Source organism: Opisthocomus hoazin, chromosome 1 (genome assembly GCF_030867145.1).
Source record: "Opisthocomus hoazin isolate bOpiHoa1 chromosome 1, bOpiHoa1.hap1, whole genome shotgun sequence".
NCBI lineage: Eukaryota > Metazoa > Chordata > Aves > Opisthocomiformes > Opisthocomidae > Opisthocomus > Opisthocomus hoazin.
This window is the reverse complement of record NC_134414.1, coordinates 63,373,963-63,393,400: the sequence shown is the minus strand read 5'-3', so window position 1 is coordinate 63,393,400 and position 19,438 is coordinate 63,373,963. Positions and strand designations below refer to the sequence as shown.

The 19,438-nt window shown below is 41.2% G+C and overlaps 1 protein-coding gene across 3 annotated transcripts in view; it reads right to left on the bottom strand.

The window, feature by feature from the left end:
* Window positions 1-19,438, bottom strand: part of FARP1 (FERM, ARH/RhoGEF and pleckstrin domain protein 1) — a 221,186-nt gene that overhangs the window by 52,376 nt on the left and 149,372 nt on the right. For all 3 annotated transcript variants that reach the window (XM_075424046.1, XM_075424062.1, XM_075424054.1), the window contains exons 3-9: window positions 17,718-17,822; window positions 13,344-13,386; window positions 12,178-12,256; window positions 9,640-9,737; window positions 4,947-5,061; window positions 3,632-3,779; window positions 201-296 (exon numbers count right to left, since the gene is read on the bottom strand). In XM_075424046.1, coding sequence (XP_075280161.1) covers window positions 201-296; window positions 3,632-3,779; window positions 4,947-5,061; window positions 9,640-9,737; window positions 12,178-12,256; window positions 13,344-13,386; window positions 17,718-17,822 — 684 coding nt within the window. The remainder of the gene's footprint in view (window positions 1-200; window positions 297-3,631; window positions 3,780-4,946; window positions 5,062-9,639; window positions 9,738-12,177; window positions 12,257-13,343; window positions 13,387-17,717; window positions 17,823-19,438) is intronic.

Genomic DNA, 19,438 nt, shown 5'->3' with positions numbered 1-19,438 from the left:
CTCTGTGATATTCAGTTTACATTTCCTTTGCTAGGACTGCTCACCTGAGATGCCAAGTTCATGCGTGCAGTACCAACAATAAACATAAGCAATTAATTTAAAAAAAAAAAAAAGACTTCCTGAGGCGATAAAAACATATGTTTGGTCTGTGAGTAGAAATTTACCAAATAACCTTTTGTCAATTCCTGACACGGACTTACATTCACATCAGGCCGTAGTTTGATAAGAAAACGTTTCCTCTTGAAGCTCAGCTTTCGAACCTTCGCCCAGTTGAAGGCATTGATCTTGGTATGACCCTACAGAGAACAAAACCAGCAGAGTTTAAGCATTCCAGATCTGAATGGAGAAATCTAAACCACTAAAGAAAGCTTGTCATAAATTAATCACCTATTCACTTCACTTGACATTATAATATTTCTTAGCATTCATCCTCTGATAATGCAAACCACAAGCATCCGTTGCTGTGACTGACGGCAGGTACTTATGCTTAAACTCTTGCATATTTATAGGACTAGGTATACTGAGTTAATGTGAAATTATCCGACCCGATATCACTGCACAGAACAGGGTGGCACAGCTTTTACCCAAATGATTTGCCCAGATGATGACAAGTTGACCATGAGCCAGCAGTGTGCCCTGGCTGCCAAGAAGGTCAATGGGATCCTGGGGTGCATCAAGAGGAGTGTGTCCAGCAGGTCGAGGGAGCGTCTCCTCCCCCTCTACACTGCCCTAGTGAGGCCTCATCTGGAGTACTCTGTCGAGTTCTGGGCTCCCCAATTCAAGAAAGATGAGGAGCTACTGGAGAGAGTCCAGCGGAGGGCTACAAGGATGATGAGGGCACTGGAGCATCTTTACTATGAGGAAAGGCTGAGGGAGCTGGGCTTGTTCAGCCTGAAGAAGAGAAGGCTGCGAGGGGACCTTATAAATGTCTATAAATATCTCAAGGGTGGGTGTCAGGAGGATGGGGCCAAACTCTTTTCAGTGGTGCCCAGTGACAGGACAAGGGGCAATGGGCACAAACCGAGGCACAGGAAGTTCCGTCTGAACATGAGAAGGAACTTCTTCCCTCTGAGGGTGACGGAGCACTGGAACAGGCTGCCCAAGGAGGCTGTGGAGTCTCCTTCTCTGGAGATATTCAAGACCTGCCTGGACAAGGTGCTGTGCAGCCTGCTGTAGGTGACCCACAGAGGTCCCTTCCAACCCCTATCATTCTGTGATTCTGTGATGTTATCTCGTTCCACTATGCAGACTCTGATTATCAATGGACTAAAAGTCACCTCCCAGAGGTGTCTCCTTCTTTTTCTACCAGCTACAGAGAATGCAGGGAATCCAGACACCTAACACAGTCACCTCACTTTGATGGGGTAGGTTTCTTTCCTCTTTGTCTGTCTACAGGGCAAAACAAACACCCATTTAAATATCATTTCACTGCAGAGGGGGAAACCAGCAACTGAAAGTTTTGTACTGGAAGTGCAAAATACTATATATTGACCTTTCATAGGGAGCAACAGGAGTAAAGGGAATATAAATAAGTTACTTGTCTCTGAAGAGTCACAAAATGTTTTTCCCCAAAAAAGCAACCAAGAGTCAGAAGCAAACAGGAAGCCTGAGAGAAATTGTCTTCAAAATACTACAACTCCCAGCTACTGCATCATTAGCCCCTATTCCCTAGAAGTCTTGTTCTTAATCTATGTTAGAAGGTATTGAAGGTATTATTTTAAAATATTCATTACAGTTGTTTGTGCAGTAAAGACTTCAACACAAACATGCCTACAGCACAGAAGTTTCAGAGAGCTACTACAGGACTGCTAAATGCAGAAACCCGCATTGATTTGGGTGCCGTCACCAGTCGGATGTAGGAGTAATGAAGGTGTGATGATCTTTTCTTAAGTCAGCCTGCTGTCTAAGAATCACATAATTAACCTCCCTTAGAATATTCAGCATCACTGACATTGATTTCTAAATAAACATCAGGCTTTAAAATAAGTCTGGCTTAATACTGCTTACACCACTTGTGAGTGAACCTTTATTTTCCTTGAGGTCACTTTAATGAGGTCTCCGTATTTCAATTTCTCTCAGTTATATCCAAAATAAAAAGGTGAACTAAGGCTGCCGCCCTAAGAAGTGCTTGAAGGAAGCCCTAAGCCTCCTGCCAGATGCCAGTTGCTGGACAGACTCCAGCATGTCAGAGCCTGACTTTCTTTTCAGCATTCAGTCTTGGAGCTTGATCCAGCAAAATTTCCAAGTTTTTCGGAAAATTAAAAAAAACTCCATTTTGAATGTCCCAAACACATTAGGACGAGAAGAGATGACTGAGTTTTACAGCTTTACAAATCAGGCCTTGGGCCTTCAACCAGCAGCTACATCTTTACAGAAGGATCCCAGCTGTCTGCTGGGACTCGGTGAGGTTCATGCTGTTTTGTGTGGACACATACTTCCAGCTGTAAGACAGTCTTATATTTATAAAGCTTTGCAATTCATTAATTCAGCTGATGAAAATACTGTGGGAGAGCAAGGGAAGGGCCTGAACATACAATCATTTGAGTTATGTGCACTGCTAACAACATCCTGGTGTTGTGATGCTTCAAGCTATGCTTCAGGTTTGGGGGTTTTACTAGCAGCCCATTTAGCTGAGCAGGGTTTTTTTAATTATTATTTTTTTTAAATTTAGATCTCAGAGCATTTGGGTCAGGCATGTTTCTGGGTTTGTTGCTGTTGTTTTTCCTTATAAAAGGACTCAAACTACTTTATAAGGTTGGAAACACTAGTATTTTAACTGAAGCCAAACAGTTAAAATGAATAGTCTTTTCTGACAATTGTAAAAAATGGGCATCTTAATGAACAGCTTACTTACTGTTTACAACACACAGTGAGGTAAGCAGCATTTTGGATGCTAGTAGACATAAGTCTATCTGAAGTGAAAGCAGTTTACACCAGCTGACTATCTGTACCTTCACAACTGCGAAAGCCTAATTTGTTCTTTACCTATGGGGAACTGCAGAACAAGAGTTTAATAGATTTACTAATGATGCCTCATGAACATCTACTAGGCTGACTGGGGTAGAAGAGGAGAGAAATCTAAGGAAAATACTTTGTATCTTTTAGGGAATGAAGTAAGATTCATGGATTCAGCAAAGGTAGAATGGCTAAGGCTGGTCAAGAAAATTTGTAAAAACTCTGACAAAGTAACGCTACAGAGAGTTTACATTCACTTCCTACATCCTTCCCCAGGTACTCCAGTTGTGTGTTGCTTTATTTGTCCCTACTTCATATGTATTTATTACGCACCATGCCTGCAAGACCTACCTGCTCCTACATGTAGGAGGTGTCACAGCTTGATCACCTTGCAAATTGTGAGCTGTGGATCAGTGGATCAGTTTGTATCTTGAACAGCACATTGTGGCTGCAGGTGGAGTTCTATACCCTGTGCATGCAAACAAGTTAAGAGTCTCTGCAAGTGAGGGACCTAATGCAGCTATAAAAGGTTTAAGGCCACTGTCCAAAAAAAAAATGGAGTTCCTGAATTTTCCCAACCAAATTCCTTTAGACATGGCTGAGGTCCTGAATTCTTATTGCTGTAGAAATCTCTCTGCTTTATAAAGTACAAAGTCATGTCCTGAAGAGCTCTAACCTGAAACACCAGGATGCCTGTGTTGGCAACAGCCAGGTTGATTTTTGTCCCTTCCCTGTCCTTGGCTGGATGCAAGCGTATTCCATACATCTCCAGCCGACGGGCAATCTCCAAAAGCTGGAAGTCCGACTCTGCTGGTGTCTGTCCCCTTGAGAAAGAAAACAGAGAAGACACATGAATTCTTCACACCTTTTAATCGAGATCAACAGGTCCTCTGGATAACGAAGAGACATTTCATCAAAGAGACTGAAACTGTCAGAGGTACAATATCCGTATGGTTCTTCTATGTCCCCACATTCATATCACCTAGAACAACTTTATCTTAATCCAAACCAATACCAAAGAATCCACAGATTTTACAGTCTATTAGAAATTTTGACGGCTCCAATTCTGAGACACCTGATACAGCTAGATTTTGAACCATTAACTTTAACAGAATTCACTAACTCTTTTTGAATTTTCCATTGGAAAAACATGCTATATTCGTGAAAAAAAATCATAAACAGAAGTGTGTAAGGATGTTGTTCATTGTAAAAGTGAACACAACACCAAAATGAAGTAAAACAGAAGACATGAAAACATTAACACAAGTGTTAAGAACCCGTAAGCATTAAATTACTCATGACAAAATGATGCAAGTTCTGATTATTATTTATGCAGAACTCGCTACCACTCATATCTAATTCAGTGTAGCTCAAAATGAAACTGTTTAAGTCTTGAAGTGTTCTCGACAGCAAAGAAACACCTTTCTATGCCTTATTCATAATTCTTTTAACCATCTTCTTACTACTAGTCTTTTCTCCAGGCCTTAGGATACCAGATTGCATCATCATCTTGAATCCTATTCCCCCCAAATACCTAATTCTCCAAGCACTTTGTGCTTTTCCTAAAACTATCACTAAACTCCTCCTTCACCCATCTCTAAATACAGCACAGAAAGGTGAAAAAACAACATTCAATGTCCTTGAAATCAAAATGACTGCTGTCAGAAGTGCCTCACTGATCAGTCATCATTTGCAATCATACCTGCATGCACAAAATCATCAGTGAAGCATTTTGTATGAAATAGACTGTAAAATAATGGCATGCTTGAATGAATATAAAAATCAATTGCTCTTTAAAGATCTTGTTATGATGATGGGAGAAAGGCAGGAGTAACCTTCAGCAAATTCATAGGCTTGAACGTTTTTTGAGAAGTAACCTGTGAGAAACTCAGAGGCCCACATCTCTTTTGTACTTATGATCTAGCATATATTTACAGTTAGAACCACTCTAAAGGAAAAGCAGGCCAATAACAAGAACCAAAAAGTCTTACATGTGACTGCGGTGAAATTCCATGATTTTGTCTTCTAGTGCTTCTTGCTGAGGTATATATTTGTTCTTCGCTAAGTGTTCACGATCTATGGTTTCATCAAAATCCCCAATCTCAGCTGTAGAGAATTTAAAGAAAAGTCTTTTAAAACATTGTATTCAATCTGAATTATTCGGGCAATCCAGAAGGTACAGACAGCTGGGAAGAGGGCAGAGAAACAAACATAGTTTATTGTGAGCTGTGTCATAGTTTTATGATTCAGATTCCCACCACTTTCCTGATATTCTCCTCTCCTCCCCTGTGTTAGAATCGGAAGCCCAAGAATTCCTCCCATCTACCTCAACCAATTAGGTAGCTGTTGGATGTCAACTGAACGCATGAAGCCACCACAGTGCTGCCTTGACTTGTGGGTGGTGGCAGGGAGGACAGCACTGATCCACCAGAACTCATCCACCTCTCTCCCGCGCATGGTGGTGCTCAGGTGCTTTTCCCAGAGCAGCCAAGCATAAGCCTCCTCCCCAGGCCCATGTCCCACACTGGAATCTTCGAGCGAAAATCTGAAGAGAGATGGTTTTGTTTGCTTGTTTGAACACATGCATGTATTCCACCTCATGGGGTTATGAAACATTTGTCTGCCTCTAATTTTGCAGCAGTTTGAGACACATTCTGTCTCCCTCCTCCTCAAAGTTGCTCCCATCTGCTGCAGTTATTCAATACCGTGTGTGCGACAGTATGTCACACCCACCTTCCACTTTGCAGCCCATTCAGTGAGATTTCCTTTTTTTTTTTTTTTTGGGGGGGGGGGCGAGGTGGGGACGATGACTATGTGTGGGTGCCAGATTACTATCTTGTTGCCTGCTATTCTTGGAATGCCTCTGAAAATCTTGCTATTAGCTTTTTCACTGAACGACGTAGCAGCCTCTGTCTGCAGTTCTGCTGGAATAATAGCAACAATGCTACAACCAGGGCTGTTACCTTAATAACGTCAGTGAAACTAAAATGCAGCACCTGCAAATTAAATCCAAGTCGTAGTCAGACACACTGTTGTGCAGTTGACCTAGGATATCCGATCCAAACTCAGACCCTTGCCCCATCCTCACCTCAGTTCTGCCCATGTAAATGATCCCTTAATCCAGTTCTGTCCAAAATAAGCTGGTTTAGAAAAAAGAAAGGTTTCAGATGATGTTTCAAACACTGTGGGTGACTTCTGACAAAAGTTTGTCCAGGATCAGGTGTACCTGCAAATGCGGAGGGGGAGCAATAACCTTGCGTAGGCAGGGAAGATGAGGACCAATGCATCTGTGAATGACAGAGCAGTAACCTTTCAACCCAAATTGTCCACAGCCACACGATGACTTTGGAGGTCGGAGGTGGAAAAGAGCTGATAAATGAGATTTGTCTCACTTCCACCCCCTTCCCCATCCCATCTGCTCTGAATTACTCCCTGAGACTTTAGAAATACCACAGAATCTTTGAGAGGTCTCCTTTGTAAAATGTCCTTTTTGTCCCCACCTCAGAAACAGGTTTCTCACTCCAGTTTTACCCGCTCCAGCATCACTAATCTTTAGGGTTCGTTTTTAACCCTAACTCAAATGAAAGGCAAGTTTCTCTTCTTTAATGAAGCCGTAAACCCACCTAAGTTTGCAAATACCTCAAATAACATGGGCCTTGGTTCTTTAAAAAGCAGTACATACCTTGTACGTCCTTGTACACAGATGGACTTAAACCACCTTGTGCACGGCATTCTTCAGAGCCAAGAGTACATAAGACTCTTATTTCACCTCTACGTTATTTCTATAATGTTCTCTGCATTTGTCATCTGCAAATCCATTATCAAAATTGTCCTCCTGGCTTTCAAGTTACTTCTGAATTTGTTCTCTCTGACCTCATACTCAACAGCTTTGCCTTCTCTCCTTAGCCCTCCTTTTCCACCTTAAATGCCTTCCTACTAGCACTCCCTCTAGAATGAGAGGGAGTTATATTTTGAATATTGTCCGCCTCACATATAACTCTCTTCTTTAAAATCTTCTCATGTGTTTTAGCCAAAGATTGATTTCCACTGATGCTCCCTTTTCCCTTATCTTGCAAGTGCATTACACCACACTATGTCTGCATTAGTACTTCTGATATGTCTAACGCTTTGTATTTCAGCTCTTTTCCTTTAATCAGTCCATCTTCTTACTTCACACACTCACTTCACTGCATCATTTGCAGTATTAAAGTGTCCTCTAACTTCTAACACTTTCTACAATGCATTTAAAGTATTTTTAAATAGAATGTTTCAAATATAAAATTCATTCCGTAATATACAAGCTAATTTAACAGAAACCTATTTGCTGTCATATTATGACCTCATATAAGTAACAGACTGCAACATTAACATAAGCTTGTATACGGAATATAAGGGCCTCCTGGAATCAGATATCCCCCATGGAAACTGCCTGTAGGCACAGCATCGATAAGACATACAATACCTAACCTCCTGCATTCTCAGTCTTTTGACTTTGATATTATTACTCTTATCAGCTGTCTAGTTTTGGTTTTGTTGCAGACAACTATGTAATATTTTTTTAGCTACTGAATAGTAAGCCAGAGAGAAAATAAATACAAAAGACGGCCGTGTGGGTAAGACACAGCTATAGACACTACTCAGAGAAAATTTTCACAGAAAAATGTTCATGAGACAAGATGGATAAATAAATGAGACAGTCACAAACTTCACAGCAAAAAAAAGGTCCAGCTTGCATTCAGGAGATGGTGAGGTGAAGCAGCACTGTAGGTGGACCACAAGGCACAACATCCTTCTGCCCAAAATGACAGTTTAGATTCTGTGAATACTGTCTCACTTTTGCATGACAAATCTCTTGCCTCTCTCCTTCCGACATGATTGAAAAACCTCCATTTTTCAGTATGGAAGTATCTTGCCTTACACTCCCCATAAGGAAAATACTACTTGATTCCTAAAATCCCAGTTCAGAATCACTCTGCACCTCTATCTTACAAGCAAAGGGGACAAACAACTAGAAAGAATTCAAATGCATCATGATCTTTTCCAGCAACTGAGGAAAATTATTTAATCCAACAGCATAAAGCATTTCAGCAGCATAAAAGCAATGGTGGGGATTTGCCATTTTTGTACACTTTGAAATTAATGCTTCTTGCTGGCCTGCATGGGTGTGTCGGAGGAATGGCCAGGTGTATAATGGAGAATTTTGAATTTGAGTTTTACTGTGGGGAGAAGGGAAAAGGAACAGGACAGGTGAAAGGTGTATTTTATCTTCTTATGCTATTGCTTTAGAAAAACAAACTAGCAGTTGCACTCTGAGCAGTTCAGACACCACAGCTGTAGATGGTTCAGTGAAGAACTGAGTAATCAATAAGAGATAAGTAAGGCATGAAATAGGATCTAAGTAGAAATCATAAGGAAAACAATGCATATAAAGTATAAAAGCTCAAGAGATGATGATCATGAAGCAATATCTCAAATGAAAAGAGACCCATGCATGAGGGTGTTTGCTCTGCAACATCGTTCTTTGGTGAACAGACATTGAGTAGGAAAACTCCCCCTGTTAGAATGCAGTGTAACAACTGATACTCAATTTCTCCCAAATGATCAAGACTTCTTTTCCTGAGATGACAGGAAGTTAGAACTAGATTAACCAAGGAAAGAACTACAGTTGGCATGCTGTAATGGGAAAAACTGAAAGACACAAAAAGCTCGCTAGCCAAGGATTTTTATTTTTTAAGTCTGTGCTGCAAAAATACTCAGTTTTAAAATGGCATGAGGGACACACAATTTCACAGAGGCTGTCGTACAGCTTCTTACTGCTACTCAGTCACACTGGGCAATGACGACCACGGCAAACAGGAAACCATGCAATACCTGCCTTTCCAACAGCAGTTGATGAGAAACTGCCCTAACACTCAGACTATGACAAAGGATCGTGAGATTTAACTATTCATCACTAAAGAGCTTCTGAATGTCTTTGTTGACTGCAATTTCCATACAACAGCTTTTTCAGTGGAAATACACAATACTGAGTTGTACAATGACCATTATACATATTGCTAAGTGTGTTTTCCCAATGTTGTTCTCAAGGCGAGTATCCATAAAGTCTTGAAATGTAAAACCTACGCTGCCTTTCAAGTGATCTGGAAGCTAAAATTTGTTCATCACTTCAAAGTTAATGTATGATTCTACTGAACAGTCTTAATATGCATACTTTGCAATTAAAAAAAAACACCTTAAAATCTGTTGCTTTTTTTTTTTTCTTCCCTATCATTTTCCTCTTAGGACTGTGATTTAGTCTGGCATTCTAAGCATGTTTATTTACTACATTCTCTAGAAAGCACACAGATCTCCAGGAATTTGAATGTACTGCTGTCATGATACAAAGTACAATCAAACAGGAATTCAGAATTCAACCTGTTTGCCACTACCTGCAAAGTTTGTTTTTTAAATAACCCTAGAGAGACCATCAAATGCAGTGCTTTAAAAATGCAAATCCAGTGTCCAGGAGCTCTTCTTTGTTTGAGGGAGCAAATTATACGTATTTGAATGCTATTCTACATAAATACAAATTGTCTATATGGTTGAAACCTGTCCCTGCGGCAGCTACTAACAGGTAACCAAGCAAAACATGTCTAACCAATCATCCTGTTTATCCTCCTGGAACAAAGGGAAAAGAGAACTTACACTGTACTATGTGTGAGATTAAGAGGGCAGTGCTGGTATCATTACAGGTTAGCCTTCCCTGTGCCAGGTCCTGCTTGACTTGCAATGCAAATAGGTACCTGCAAAACAAAAGTAAGCAGAGTTACACAGAGCATGAGGAAAAGAGCAGAAAGTACTTCAACCCCAACTCTGGTTTGGACTACATGCTCCTTTCACTTTTTGGAATTTACAGAAATGTTCTGAATTTCCTAAGTTTAGAGGCTAAATAAAACACAACAGATACTGTATTACAGTCTTACATGGTGGCTGCTTTGCAGAACCAAGATATCTCTCTTTCTCTCTCTCCCTCTGTCCCTCAGAACCAGAGCAATGAGATCTAGAAGTGATATAATAGTGGAAGCAAATGAGACAGCTATTAAGTGCTCAGCAACCACACAGCAAGCAGCACTAGATAATGGAGCTGGTTGTAACTATGAAGAAATGCCAGATAAACTAGTGATTTAGAGTAGTTAGTTTCTGTACAACACAAGGAGAACTCTAAAATTCCACCTCAGCACTCACCTGGAAACAAGGAGCAAGATCTTGATCAAATAACTCTAGCTAGCTCTGGTACTTATGTGGCCCCATTACCTCCACCGCCTGTGCATCAGCCATTTTTAACACACTCCCTTCCAAACCATCTCAGCCACGCAGGGCAACTCTACGTAGACAGTTTAAGTGCAGAAACATCACAGGTCCACGACATTATTTCAACATCTAAATTTCTTCTAGCGTCAACAAGAATTGAAATTGTTTAGTTCTACTCAGCAGCAAATTCTTCCCTAGAAAAAAATGACCTAGCAGTAAGCGTTTCTCCTACAGTTGGTATGAAATCTGAACTGGGTATACACCTTAACAAGCCTTCCAAAGACTGCAGCTCCTCTGGAGAATCCGTATTAGCATTTCAATAGTTTTTAATAAGACTAGATTTTAATAGGCTCAAGAAAAGCTCTCATTTGAACAGTGAGTTTCTGAATGAGGAGATGTAGGTAAATTAAATTAAAACGGCAAGCTGATTTGAGGAGTATGGACACATATCAATGATTCTATGATACACAGTACATGAAAGAATATAGCAGATTTAAATAATGTCCCTTTGAAATGTGCACGCATCTGCCTACCCATAAAAAATCCACCCTAGTAGAAGAATACAGCACAAAAGTTGTATTCTCTGCCTCTTCAAGTGATGAAGCTGCTCCATGTGGATACGCTTTCACACCCTACACACTGCTGTGTACACATATGCAAGCTCCCCACCATACACATTTAAAAATCTAACCAAGAAAGTCATTAGCATTCAGAGACATGTCTCCAGTTGCACAAAGAGATCACCTAAAATCAATCTACAATTCACACACTAAGCAACTGATATGCAGAATATCTACTTGGAAACAGAAATGTTTCATTAGTAACATCACGTTGTGAGTTTTCATTCATTCCTTTATTGTTTTTACTAATATTCCTTCTTCCTACCCCACTTTTCTACTTTTCTCTGTCCAGGCCAGCAAGAGATATGAATCATTTCTTTTTTTTCCCATTCCACTGCTCTATTACCAAAATAAAACAAGACAGAGATAAGCACAGAACATCACAAAGGTAGACTTGTTCTTCATGAAGCAGGTCATAAAGACACAACAGATCTTTGTAAAAGAGCACTTCATCTTGTGGGAAGACTGAAAATAAAAAATAATAGTGGAAATACCGAATCAGAATGGAAAAATGTAATTAAAAAACAATAATACTGTAGATCAGACAAAGAGTGTGAAAGTTTCAGTGAAGAAATGCTGCAACAATGTTTCTGACCATAAAGGAAGGATCTGCTAATGAGGAAGAACCTTAATAAATGTCTCATATACATACTAATTCGCAGAGAAATATGAGTCTTTATGCCAATTCAGTGTGAAATTTAGAGCTTAAATTGAGTTTTTGAAATGCACTGAAAATAAACACATCTCTTTCTGCATGCGTGTGTATCTTTCTCTACCTTCCTGTTACTTTTCATTTTGTTCCCTCTTCTTTCCATTTCTCCATCTCTGAAGTAACGCTTCCACCCGTGCAAACCTTTGTCCTTTGCATTGGCTACATGACCAGGGTCCTTTAGCTGCTGCAACTTCACAATTCACGCAAAATAACTCTCTCCCAAATGTGGGCGCAGAGTCGCCACAGAGGAGGGCACCAACACATTCCTTAGTTGAGTCCCTTCCAACATCACTGCCAAAAGGGCTTGGGGAACTCTGTTGCTGAACTGCCTTCTTTTGGGGTGAGCAAGGCTCTCCCAGGGCCCCGAATCCAAGGCGGCAAAGGACTCCTGCACTTTGCAGAACCGCTCAGCACAGACTGCAACAGAATCTTAGGGTGTGTTTTTCAGATGCATTCAAGGCTAGGGTAAATAACATCAAGCTAGTATTAAGAGGCAGTCATCAATACTCACCCACTCACTTCAAAATTCCATGTTCTCCCCTCTGTCCACCAGAGGTTTATTATTAATAATAGTAAAAAAAAAGTCATGCCGCTACTAACCTTGTCAGTTCTTCCTGCAGCTGAGCGTGGTCAGGTGGGAAGAATTTTACCACGAATTTTACGACGACGTGCTTCGGTCCTAAGGGAAATGTCAAAGGAAGTCAGTGAATATCAGCAACACACTGGTCAAATTTTGTCACGCAGAGTGATGATTCATAGAACCTGCAGTGCATACATACATGCTACCCTCCTGTCTTTTATTAGTATTTAAACATTTAGAGATTGCACTATAAAATTTACACACAATGAAAGACAACAGTAACTTGGTGGAGGGATATTCTGCCAAAACCGAGTCTGTTTTTAGTAATTACAGCAGTTTACCCAATAAAATATATTATGTGTGTCTATTTTCTTGCTTCAGAACAGGAGGGAGCTAAAACACACTCTATTTTTCAAGTCCACTAGCAAATTACTATTTCTAACTGCAGCACATTTGTCCTGACTCTCACAAGTACAACCAGTAACAAAAGCAGCAATGCATCTCTCTCTCATGAGAGAGAGGTGCCAGAGCATACACTCAGACTAATATGACCAGAAGGGCACCTAGGAAAACTTCATCTCAATGCCAAAGCTCAACAAATGAAGAACTTTGCTGATATTTGATGGAGAAACCGAATTATCAAAACCTGTCCTGTTCACTTCTACTCCTCCCAGAGCTGATGGCTATTTACAAATTCCTTTTGGCTCCCGCCACCCACCATAACTTTCCCTGATGCCCCTAACCCAACTGTTTCCTCCTCTTGCTCTCAGACAGTTGCACGTTCTGCAGTAACATCCCATAGATCTGTAACATATTTCCTAACTCGTTCCCAGCAATAATGTCTTCCTGTTCTTCTTCTTTTATTCGGATTACTGTTACCTTTCAGCAATGTGTGCTTCCTTTAATTCTTCTTTCACTGCACAGTTTTTTTTCTCTAAGAAACTGTTTCCTCCATTGCCACCACTGCCTCTTCTAATGGCTAACTATGCCTCTGTCTCCTACTGGGTCAGCCCATTCATAGGTTCATGTGACATGATTTCATGGCATGCACAGCACATTTTCTAAACATAATCCAAACAAAATTCAGTGAAGAAAGTTGAGAAGATAAAGATCCCAACTGACAGAGCCTTCATTTATTCAAGTACTCTCAGACTGACAAAATAAACGACAGCAAGGAAGTACTTACTTCTAATCTGTTTCATAACAGGCTTCAAAAGATCCAGCCATACCTGAAAACAAAAGAAAGTGTCGTTACCATCTCTGAACAAACTACCACTCACAAAGGAGCATTTTTCATTTCACTACTTAGATTATCAGCTACTTATTTTTTCCAGTGCAGTCATCATGTTCTCCCTGATTATATGTAGTGAGGTTTCTCCCTAAAACTCTGGAAGATGCTGAGGAAACAGCTGTCATTTTGCTCCTCACCTGAATTAACCTCCAGAAAGGCAAGCGAAAGAGGCTGATGCTTGCCTTTGAGCTGGGAACGCTGGGCAAAGGGAGAAACCATAAGGCAGCGTTGGGGACCCACCACGAGTCCCACTATGAGGCTTGGGCATAAATGTGGAGCTCCCTTGCTTGGCTCCACGGAGATAAAGGAGTCTCACCACCACCACCTCGGCGAGGAACGTCCTCGCAGGTCAAGGCCGTGAGGCAGACACAGTGCACAGCACGGGCATGAGGAAGCTTACTTTATAGCTGTGTAATGTTTTTGCTTTTTTATAGATCTGGGAAATTCAGGCCTAAGCTTTCTTAACTGGGGGCAGTGTAACTTCCGCACATAGTTTACCTTCATTTGGTTTCTAACAACCCATTTTTTCAGGACGGCATGTGGGTCTTCCCTTCGACTTTTAAAAGAGAAGCAGTGTTGGAAATAGTTTTCAGAGCCTAAACCCCCGTTTTGCACTCTCGCTCAGAAGGGCCTGGGCAAAACGTTACAGAAAGCCCAGGGACAATCACGCAGAAGGCAAAAGCCAAACAACTTGCAGGGCCTGGGGAAGTGTGACGGCATTCAGTCCGCAGCTGGTAACTAACGGTGCCCAAGATTTGCATTTTGTTATCTCACCAAATTGCAGAGAGCCTCCCTTGGAGACATCTGGGATTTGTGGAAGAACACCCTACAATCGTCACAAAGGTTAAAGCCAGTAAAAAACAGATTGAGTCCTTCTCTGGAAAAAAGAATAGGTATTGAAACTAATACACCTTTGACTTTTAATAATTTTAGATTATGCAGGGACTGAAGCATACACAGAATATCCATTTTAGAACATCACCTGAGAAGCCAGACAGGAACAGGCCTGTATTGCTGCTGCAACTGCTCCAATGCTGTCTGCTATTTTCATCATCACTAATGTGAATGCTTCAAATTAGTAAAGACTTCACATTCGTGCCCTTTCACACTTACTAATGTTTCTCAATGGAATTCTTTTTATGTTTCTCAGCCTATGAAAGTCTTTTTTTGGGGGGGTGAGGGTGGGGTGTAAAGGCTAGAGAAACTTGGTTATCCAAGAATAGCAACACAGTGTTTACTACACATTAAACTGGTTCTGACACTTTCTGGCATTTCAGTAACTTAAAACTGTTTTGTTTCAGAAAGTTGGCATGTACATAATCTGCAGTGAAGGTCTGGGACTTTGTCAAGTTTAGCGGGGAAAAAAATAATCTTGAATATGAAACAGCCAGTTTACAAGAATACTGGAGTAATGTATTTCACTTGAAATCAAAAAATAATCATCTCCTTCTCTCCAGGGTGAGTTTATGATACAGCATGAGCACACAAGTGCCTTATTCCTTTCTCCACTTTCCCAATCACCCTACAAGCAAGTTACAACATCCTTGACCAGACTGCTGGATACTAGAAATGAGTATATTGAATGTGTTTAGGGAGAACGGTGGGACAAAATGAAGACCTCACCACTAGCACCAAACTCTAGCAATCAAAACTTACGCATCATGCAAGTCCAACACTGTATCTAAACACAGCCAATCTGGGACCGGTTTATAAACTGGTAATGAAAAATAATGTGAGGACTTAATTAAGATTCATGTTTTTTCAATTTTCTCCAGAACTACAAAGGCTAGATTATTTATTTTTTAAACAAAGTCTGGCATTCCGTGGTAGTGTCCGGATTTCAGCAGCTGGAGAATTTGGGCAGACATCAAGTGTGATGAAACTCTGTGAAACTCCAGGCTTGGCAACAGCGTCTCGTTTCGCCTTGTCCCAGCAGGAAATGCAGCCCTCAGACCCTCCACGTTCATCTCCCACCCAGATCTTGTCTGCTACAAGCATGGCACGCTTGAATGTGTACAGCTGCCAGGCATCTGGAGGTACAATTGTCAATATGTCAGATATGAGGTCTGGAGCCTCGCATGTTGAACAAACACAGCTGAACTGTGAATATATGACTTCACGTACATATGATTACATCCAAACAAATATGCTCTAAATATTTATTTTTCCTTTTACATTGCACTCTACATTGGAAAAGTAACTCATTCTCTTCAGATGATATGAACATAAAATATGCATGTGTGTTTTATTTCTCAGGCACACCATTAACTGCATTTTTTTTTTTATTTACACAATGCTTGAGTTCTACGTTATGCCCATTATGAAGCTCAGAAAGTTGTACATCCCACAGGAACATTCACCTCAACTGCATCATATAAACTGATTACTATAATTTAAGTGTAAATACTACTCTGAGAATGCTGCTTCACATTGAAACCACAATTCATAATCAAATCTTCCGCTTCAGTGTTTTAGGTGGTCAAAGGCACTACTTCCACTGAATCACACCATTCTTGGGGCACAGCTGACTAGATGTGGGCAAGATTTGGGGATCTCCCCCCTTTTTCAGAAGCAAAGACTGGAACAACCAGCAGAAACATGGACCGGCACTCTCAGATACCTGGCTAATATTTCCTTTTGCAAGAGTAGGGGCCAGGTGAGTTACCATGCTTGATGCATGAAGGCATTTTCCTTCAGGTCAAACTGGTAATAGCCTTAGGAGGTTTTCTCCACCCCCCTCATCATCAGAGCCCTGGCTTCCCCACTGCGATCATCTGGACGTATATCCAGCCAGTCAATTCCGGCCACTGCGAGGGCCTCAGGCACTGGCAGCACCTCAATCTCTCCTGTGTTCTGCCTCAAGCAAATAAACCATTTTGTTTTCACAAGACTGAAGACTGTTAGTTTACTTCAGGTCTCTGAGCAAAACACAGAGGGTCATCGATTTAAAACCTAATGATCTGTGAAGCAGAGAAGGTTGATCAAATGACCTTCTCTATTTTGTAGAAAACTAAAAAGCAACTGTATATACACAAGACGTTAGGATTTGTTTCAGCTTTACATGCCTACATGCATCAGGAACATCAGTACGTCATTACTAACACGGCTAGATGGACCCTCTGTTGTAACAGTATTCTACAGTTGCACTGTTTTGAAGTGCTATGTTAAGCTCTCAAGTTACCTAAAGCATTAGCCAAGGATATTTGGCAGAATATGAAACTTTCTAGGAAACTGTGTTTCATGTAAATCAGCAGCAAACAGTGAAGCAGATTACTTTGAAAGACTGAGATCCATTTTTTAAAATTTCCTCTTTAGTCATAGTTAGCCTAAAATATTATGACCACTTGTGTTCAGCTTTAGTGTCTATGTAAGCCTGCACTAAGGCATGATGTTTCTTTTGTTAAGGAAGATTGCTCCTTACAGAAAACTTTTACACAGATGGACAGAAAAGAGACTTTTTTTTTTTTTCCTAACTGCCCAAAGTCATCTCCTTTAGGTCAGCCAGGCTACTGGTGAGAATTCACTGAACAGGCAAGAAATCCAGTATAGACCAGAATGTACTGGTCATACAATCCAGATAACTAGTACACATGCCAGTAGGTCACACAGTAAGTCTAAAGAAAAACAAACTTCAGAAAGAAAGTCATTAGAGGCTGAGAAGTCATTACCCTTTGGCTTTCTCTGCTACATGATACTGTTTGCACCCTAGAAGTATTAAGGCAACGCCTGAACGTTGCCAACAGCTGTTCTCAGAGTCCAAAGTGACAGGACCAGGACCCTGCCTGTACCACACAGCTCCCCAGACAGGACTTTCATCAATTGATTAGGTTTCTTTGTTCTTGATTTCTTTTTTATTAACCTCATTGTATTTTATCTAACCATTTTCTTGCCCCATGATGTTTTTCATGGAGCTATGTCACAATCATTGGATCTTCTCTGTCTGCAGAGAAAGATTTTACTATTTTTGCACTCCAAATGAAGCAGGACTGTAAAATCTTTGGCTCCTCTACTGCAGCTGATAAAGATAAAATGCTTTTCCAGCTTGTGTCTGAATTGGCTGCTACTTTCAACACAGATGAAATCTGACAGGAGTAATCAGGTTTTAAAAACATTTCTTCAACTCCAGCAGGCAAGAACACTTTTTAAAGAGAATCCTTTTTTCTTCTGGAGATTTGAGGATTAAGCATACTGTATAAGCAAGGAGCAGGAGTAAAGAATAAGAGTGTGTATGTAGATGAAAACCAGCTAAAAATTAATCCTTTTACATACCATCATCTTTTTATGATCTGGAAACTCAAGGCCAAAATAGTCGCCTTCAACAAGGTTCAGGTGGTTGCAAACAGCATCATGCAGAACTTTCCCCGGAGCTCTTTGCTGTAAGAAGAAAACAAAGCCTAGGGTTACTAAGATGCTTTTAATTAGTGGCAGCAAAATTATTATGATAAGAAATTGTCCAGCCAACAACGCTGTCAAAACAGTTTACAGAATCACTGGATATCCCAGCAATACCCACAGGGTAGTTGACAATAATTACACTAGTTTTGAAGCTACAAGAAATAACCATCCATCCCTGGATGGCAGCTCAGAATCCATCTCTACTGCATTTTTATTTCTGAGGGAAAAATACCATGAAATAAAAGAGGTAGAAGAGGGGGATTTGGGATATAGTTCTCTTATGTCTAACACATAAATGTGCAATGCAGTAAGGTGTCAGTCTCCAGGCTATATTGCTACTGTGAACTTCGGAAGACAGCCATTTCATGCCATGGCCCTTCAAGCCCTGTCAGGTGATGCCATGTACATCTGTGTACAACATACCGAAACCAAAACGTTTGCCGACAGACCTGTCACATGAAACACAGGGGGCTGCTGGACACCGCGTGATACACACCAGGCTCCGGTCCTGGGTTCTGCCTTCACGCGGCCTTACCCCATGTGTCCTGCTGCGAGGCGCCGAGGCTGCTCGAGGCCCCCCTGTGCTGCCCCAGCAGGAGGCAAGAGCAAGCATTTCCTTCCACATACTGAAAGCCTTCCCTCAATAAAAGCCAGATGTTCTAGCCCAATGTTAGCTCCTAGGGCTGCTGCTTTCTTGATTGTAAGGATTCTTCTAATCAGCATGTCAGTTAAATCCACACCTGCAGCAAATACTGTAAATTACAGCTCACCAGCAAGCCTTCAGCAAAAAGCACTGGCTCTGTATAAAAAAGGCCAATCACAGAAATAAAATATTTTTGTTCCTTGGACAAATGCACCTATTTTAACTCAAGAGGCCCAGAAACACCGTTCTCCACTCAATTCAGAACAAATAATAACCCATTAAACTGCACAAACTCCACCTTTACAAGAGACCCATCACACCCTAGACAAGTGCCCTTGTACTCAACCTACAGATTGGCCCTTTCCCTGTCTGCCCAGTCAGTAATTACTAGAGCAAAATCAAACAGCAGTAACAAAGCAAAGCAAAGAAAACCATTAGAGGCGAGCAGCCTGGCAGACCTGGCTCAAACCTGAGCCCAAGCCCAGGTCCCGGCATCTCCAGGTGTTTCCCATACCAACAGGCTGCTTGCTGGCGGGCAGCCGCTCCGTCCCATCTTCTCCATGATCTGTCCCTGCGGAGTTCAGTCTCTCTTTCACTGGGATACTAAAAAAATAAATCCCTATTTTTTTTTCCACCCAGGGCAATACCTGGTTTCCAGCCACAATGCTAAATACAAACCATCTTCCCAAAGGTAGTTTATCTAATGTTGTCTAATATGAACTGCGAAAAGTAAACACCCAGTAGCGAGGCTTACCCCAGAGAAATTAAAAGGACATTTTTCTCGGGAAGGCACAGGATATAGATGCCACCACAGTGGTGTTGTCACACCGGCGAGGCGGGACACAAGGACCGGACCCTTCAATGGTGGCTGATTTTGAAAGTTGGAAGGGCAAAGCCAAGCTCCCCCCCGCCACGAACTGGCTGAGCAGGTGCTTGCCCAGCGTACTCCCAG